Genomic DNA, 6,976 nt, shown 5'->3' with positions numbered 1-6,976 from the left:
TCGTTGACGTCATTTATAAGTTGTGCATAATTCTGTCACGAATAATGTACGCAGCATGTGTAATAAGTATCATGTACTTGTGATGAAATGCACATTATAGTCTGTTACTCAAGTTCATAGTATTGAGAATGTGTCTATATAGAGCTCTTCAGTCCAGGAAAGCAAAATCAGTACGGCAGCTCTGTACCTAGTGGGTGTGAATGCAAATAATGAAGGCTTATACAGTTGTGTATGCGGTGATTTTAATTGTATACCTTCACAATGGAATGGCAACAGACATTAATGACGCCGATTCGTGCAATAATCAACAGTCTTCGAACGAACCAGGTGGTTGCGGCTGTTCTATAAGTCGTGACGGGAAAAATGTACAAAAACCAAATGCTGGCAATCTTGTCGTCGAGCACGCTGAAACTATCAGCCAGGATAAAACAGCCGTTCAGTCAGGACCCATGGTCCTGATACCGGCGGGAATATATATCATGGGAACTAATAAACCGATCTTTATTGCTGACGGTGAAGGACCAGAAAGGGAGGTTAAAATAAATGAATTTTATTTAGACAAATATGAAGTGAGCAACAGGGACTTCGACTTCTTTGTAAATGCAACGGGATATAAAACAGAGGTACAGTGAAGGATTGAGGATGACTAGATATTTTCATGTTGCTGTTATATATCAAAATAACATAGATACAATTTGGTTTTATTCTGCGTATTTCAGTGAGTTGTATCTGATTGCATTACTTGTACACTGCCTCCCACCCATAAAAGTAAAAAGACTTTTCAATATTCCTACTGAATTTCTTTTTGCCAGTAGAGGGTCAGTCCTTTAAAGGAACAGCGTCTTGAATTCATGCCAATATAATTTTCATTCATTGAGAGAGATTATGCCGGTGGCAATTTAATTTTGAAACCTGGTTTAATAGTCAGAGGTTCACTGACAGTTTCCCTTAGCAAATACCCATGCTTTTTAGTACACCCTTGACCCAATCTTCCCTTTCAGCCACCTTGACCCAGAAGGTGTAATCCAATTTCCCCTTCCCAGGGAGTGAGGATGGCATAACCACAAACCTCATGATGTTGTGTCCATGTTCTGTATTTGCTTATGTAAAGCTTGGTCCAAACATCAGAGCTGACAAAATCCAATGGCCTGATACCCCTCCAAATCTAGATCAGACCCCTCATGTTCCAAGTGAGCTGCCCATCAGGTCTGTCCCAGAAAAATTATATATAACTGTTCATAGTGAAACCTTGTACCTACTGACAAAATGCTGCATTTTATTTTGAAGTTTTTAAAAGACACTGGTGAATTATTAATATTCAGTTTCATGATGGGGCACCATTGGTAGGTCCCTCCACCTTTTGAAGATGTTCTGCTTAACTGTATTAAAAACTGTAAACATTGTATATACAAAGCGAAGCAGATGACAAATGAATGGGAAATTGGTTACCTATAATTAGTGCTATTTTGTACAGCATGAGTAACAAAGATGTCTGATCATCATGCTGATTTTGTAATGCATCAGTAGTTAAATATATTGAGCAGTACCTATATAGTTGTTAAACAATTAGAGTAAGCTGGAGAAATAGGAACTTATAAAAGCCCTAAAAAAAGCAGATCATTATGCTATATTTTAATCCATTAGCTCATAGAGTCAGTAGCTGCTGATTCTGTTGATAGTGTTGGTGTTTTTTGTAATAGTGACACATCCACAATGCTATCATATGAACCAATATTTACTAAACTTAGAGCTATTGGTTTTTACTGATAAAAATATCAGTACCTTTCCAGTTTCATTTCTATTGCAAACAAAGATTAAAAAACTGAGAATTGTGCAGCATTCAGAAAACAAAACTACTTTAAAGGTCCCTGCCAATTGCAATGAAATACACAGATTAGCCTAATCACTGACCTGACATCAGAGCTGAAAATTTAGAGTTGGAGATCGCAAGAGAAGAGGTGTGTGCCATAATTATTGAGACTTCACACCTGAGGAATGAAGAAATTGTGAAATTGTTGGAAATCACTTTGGTTTTAAGCCCATCTTCAGCAAAATGCGACTGAGGGTTCGTTCTTGTGAACAATATCATAAGTATAATGTATGAACCATTTAATTATTATAGATGAGGCGAGTGTGTGCAAAATATGGTCTTGTCAGGTAAGGGGATTATAAATCAAAGCAATGTGCTGTAAAGCCACATCTCCCACGCCTGTGTCTCAAACAAATTTCTTTAAGCACTGGAGCAATTGGACAGTGGATCACAGCTGGACCTGGTGCAAAACATTGCTTTACACAAATTAATCCAAGAGGCAAATTAACACATAAGTCAGTTGAATATGATTTTGTTTATTTTTTTCATATTTAAATTACAGCAATTTCTACATTGTGTCAAAAATATTTTATAAAAGGGCCATTACAGGCACATGAAATTTGAGTTGGAGTTATTAGAATTTGAGTCAGGGTTAGTGATTTGTTTTAAAGTAAAATGTCCTGCACCTGTGTCTGAAAAAAAATAGTCTTTGAGCACTGATATATAATGAAAAAAATAGGGCACTTTGAGCACAAAGAATTTGAGGTGGGGTTTGTGGAAGCTGAGTCGGGGCTTGTGTGTTTTTCAAAGTCACCGTCCCTGGACCTGTGTCTGAACACTTTTTTCTTTGAGGACTGAAAATATTTAAAATGCTATTGTAACCTCAGGTGCAGGTTTTTTTCAAAACATGAGGGATTTGTAACCAGGATGTTTTGTACCCAGCATTTTTACACATGCTACTGTATTTTTTGTTGACATTAGTTGCATTTAATCGAAAAGAATTGTGATTGCTGATAATGATATATTTTTATTGTTAAAATGATAATGCAGTCAAATTGAAGTTTGATGTAAGTACAGTAAAACAATAAAGTCAGAAAAATATATTACAAATATAAAGCAGAACTTAAAGAAACAGTTTGTATGCATAAATATTATTCAACGTAACATCACAAGAATAAATTTGTAATTAGTGTTTTTATAAACTAGCATTACACTAATGGCTTGGATGTGTATCATCCTTCTGAGTTGGAAATCATCTCAGATTTAGACTAATGCCACCAAGCAGTTCAAGAAATTGGCCAGCTACAACAGATGGATTCAGATTTTATGGACTCAGAACCAGACTAGTTCAGACCCGTCAGTGTACAAGCATACCAGTAATCTAAGTCTGACTCAGAACAACCAAAACTATTGAAATTAGCTACTCAGGCTGAGAATCAGACCAAGACCGAACACCAGTACCACCACTGCATTGACCAAATGTACACTGACATACCCAGTACCAGTTTTTCAAGACAAGAATGCCTCAAAAGTTAGCCAGTATCATGTAAATCATCAGCAATGAACACCTATTTTCCTGGACTGATTTAGAATCAAACCAATTGGTAGATACTATTGCAGTCAACACCTTCAGCATGAGTAACCAGTCATTGCAAATATCACTTGATGTTGACAAAGACTCAATGACAGACAGTTCCATTGAAGATACTCTGGATTATATTGATCCTAATGCATCTATGATGTACCAGGTTGTATAGTATTCCTATACTGTCAAAAGACAAAAAGAAGGCAAGACATGGTGGTGTATTGTTTGTGAGAGAACTATTTGTTGTCAAGCAGTTATAAACCAGATTGATGCAAGGCAGATAATATTAGAATCACCCATCTGTTCCCAGTTTCTTTGTCAGATTTCAGCACAAAATAAAGAATCAAGAGTCGTATCAGCAAATGGCTTTACCAGAGCATCAGATGTTGTATAGACTGTGCATGCTACCAATTATAATATTGACTATCTGGAAATCAGTCATCCAGCCATCAACAGCTTTAAATGTCAATGTAATCTTCACCTGCAGAACCTAAAGACTTATCTTTTGACTTGGCAGAGAACTTCTTACCAAACAAGTTTCTGAAAGCCATTATCAAAGAAAAAGTGCATTGTTATTTTGTATTAGCAACAGACCAACAGTTTCAAATCCATGCAGAAAAAAGCACTGGTACATGTATATCAACAATACATTTAAAGTAGTGAAAAAACTATTTCACCAACTACTTCCTGTAAATTGATTTCTGAAAAGTGGTTCCAAGACAAAGCATGTTCAACTGGGTTTGGTCCTCATGCCTCATCAGTGTAATGAAGACCACCAATCTTCTGATTTTCCGATTCATCATCAATTCCCGTCCATGTACACAAGATCAGGAGTTTGTTTGCAATTTCAAACAAGGGTTTTGGTTTTCCTTGCATAATCTGTTTCCAGATGTACTAGTACAAGTTGCATTTCATTAGTGTCAGACTGTTACCGCAAAAGTATGGTCTTCAGGTGTCACACATCTCAAAAGGTAACAGCTACAGGTTCCTTTGCAAGTTGATGGCTCAGCCTTTCCTTCCAGAGTACCACATCACTGTTGCATTTAACAAGCGAAAGGAAAATTCACCTGACAACTTGCAAAGGATAATGTAGTACATCAAACAAAAAATACTGGTTCAAAAATCATCTGTGGAAAGTAACAAGCTAGTATGTAGTTATGCATTCCATCCACAGCAACAATAATGTTGAAGGCTGGCACAATGATCTGAATACATGCAAGCAGTTATCACAAACCCACTATTGTACCTGTGTATGCAGCCTCTTTACCAGGAAACATCATTTCTTCGTCTTCAAGTAAATTAGTCCTATAAGGTTAGCTGAAGAGGTGCCTTCATGTGTGTACTCTCTACATCAAAGGCAGCACTTTTGCACTCTGGGACCAGTACACTAAAAAACCTTCTGTCTGTCATTTCTTTGTTGAGGCAGTGTGCATTTATCTATGGACCCACTCCCACTTTAGCACCAACCAGTTTGAATATAATAATGACTACACTAGGATTTTTCATTAGAAAAACGTGACTATGTGTCTGTGTATTCATTTCCAACTAGAACTGTCTCCTGCAGTAAATATTATTATTATTATTGTTATTATTATTATTTGGTTTCAAAATATACATTTTTTTAACATAATTTTAATGTTTTATAAGTAAAGAAAATGTTTTTAATTATTTATTGTTTCAAAATGCAATGTTTTTTAATTAAAGGAAACAAATTTCACTTTTTTATTTATCTTTTCACTTTTTTAATCATTATATGCAAATGTAACCTAGAATATAATTCAAGATGAAAGCTCATAATTGTTTTTTAATTAACATAATAAATCACAACTTTTTACAGATCATTTTCTTTAATAAGATTTTTTGAAAGTATGTTTAAAGGTAACCAGAAGTTTTATTTAAATCTAAATACATATTTTTCTACATATACGAGTAATTATTTAATCTTTGGTTTATTTTCCACAATTATTTCTCTTATGAAGGAGGCTGACACTTAGCGAGAGCCGGGCAACTATGTTATAGTCAGTACTTGCCTACTCCTTGATAGTTGGTTAATATTTTTGCAAAATTGTATTAATCCTCAAATTACTGTTATCAAAAATAAAAGTTCAACACCATAATTATAAGTAGTAAATCTGTAAAACAACCAGATACAAAATGGCCAGGTTACAAAACATCCCATTTATGAAATGACCGGGTTACGAAACGACTGGCATCCAAAATTACAATCGTTTTTGTTTATTTGATCTTTGACTGAAACCCAGTGACTTAAGGGGCCACTTCAGAAGACATTGTTTAGAATTAGGTATTGAAAATGCAGTTTGAAGCTTCCATTTTCATATATATATATATATATATATATATATATATATATATATATATATATATATATATATATATATATTTTTTCCTCCTAATATTCCATTATATTTTTCTTGAGGTTGTAGCTTTAAGTTAATGTTATTTATTTTTTTGTTCACCAACACTGTGCCAATGACACATAATAGTAAATGTAACTGCAATTTTGCAAGAAATAGATGGTTATCAGGAGGGCAACCTAAATACATGTACCAATTTCCAGACAGCAGTTTGTTACTTTGAGACAGACATTTCGATGGATGTATAGATAGGGTATCACAATATCATTTGCCAACAACCGAGGATAAATATTATATTAATTATATTCATTGTGTGAAGACTGGAGTGTGGCTATCCATAAAAGAAATGCAAGATCAACCAAGGGCTGTTGTTGATTAGTTGCAGGAAATTTCTTTGTTAATTCAATCAGATCAAGTGATTTATAGTTTGAGAAATTGTCAGTATTAGACCATTTGTATTTTGTTGGTTTTCAATCCAGAGTATTAAAAAAAACCTACAAAATTATCAAGAAGGTGGACTTGATATAATTGAAATTCTTTAAATATTACCTGACTCATTATATCCTTTGCATCACAGTTCAAAAATAAAATTAAAAATTATTTGACAAAATTAAAAGTTAACATAGAATGTTCTTAAAGAAACACATCAAATTTCTATACTGTCTTTTTATATTTGATATCATACTAAATCTTACTGGTTGTGAGGGTAATTTGACCTGTTATGTTTTGGTTCCTTGCTAGACTATAACGTCGTGAGGCTAGTGACATAATATCACATGTCACTTTGAGAAATATGTTGCTTCAGGCTGCAGCTGAAACTAGTATATTACCACAAAATCAGCATCATTTAACAAGATTTGTGCCCAGGCTGACTGAGTGGTCTCAAGTGTTTACCTTTACATATCACTGCCATCTCACCTCAGTCTCAGTCAATATGGGTATGTCAGAAAGCTTGCCAGTAGCTTCCCATGGGTAGGTAGATCTTCCTGGTGGTTTTCTGGGTTCTTCCTCCTCCAGTTACATCAGCTGCCATGTATAACCTATTATGTGCTGAAAATGGCATTAAGCCAACAGCAACAACATTTAGAAAGAATATGAAATTGATTTTGATTTGCGAAGTAAATATATTTTGCAGTACCCTCTGTTAGTTCAAAATACACAATTACTGGTTCAGTGTGACAACTGATTTGAAATCTTTAGCTTTCT

At 34.6% G+C, this 6,976-nt stretch overlaps 1 protein-coding gene across 2 annotated transcripts in view; it reads left to right on the top strand.

Annotated features, from left to right (window-relative positions):
* The first annotated feature begins 19 nt into the window (after positions 1–19).
* LOC149796187 (formylglycine-generating enzyme-like) overlaps positions 20–6,976 on the top strand; it is a 40,489-nt gene continuing 33,532 nt past the window's right edge. Inside the window, exon 1 of one of the 2 annotated variants that reach the window (XM_089966139.1) lies at positions 20–623. In XM_089966139.1, the coding sequence (XP_089822265.1) occupies positions 201–623 (423 nt within the window). In that variant the 5' untranslated portion in view covers positions 20–200. The remainder of the gene's footprint in view (positions 624–6,976) is intronic. The other variant, XM_089966138.1, reaches the window with a different exon arrangement.

Source organism: Sinohyriopsis cumingii, chromosome 7 (assembly GCF_028554795.1).
Source record: "Sinohyriopsis cumingii isolate HCF-2022 chromosome 7, ASM2855479v2, whole genome shotgun sequence".
NCBI classification, from domain to species: Eukaryota; Metazoa; Mollusca; class Bivalvia; order Unionida; family Unionidae; genus Sinohyriopsis; species Sinohyriopsis cumingii.
The sequence above is the reverse complement of the archived record's forward strand: the minus strand, read 5'-3'. Positions and strand labels throughout refer to the sequence as shown.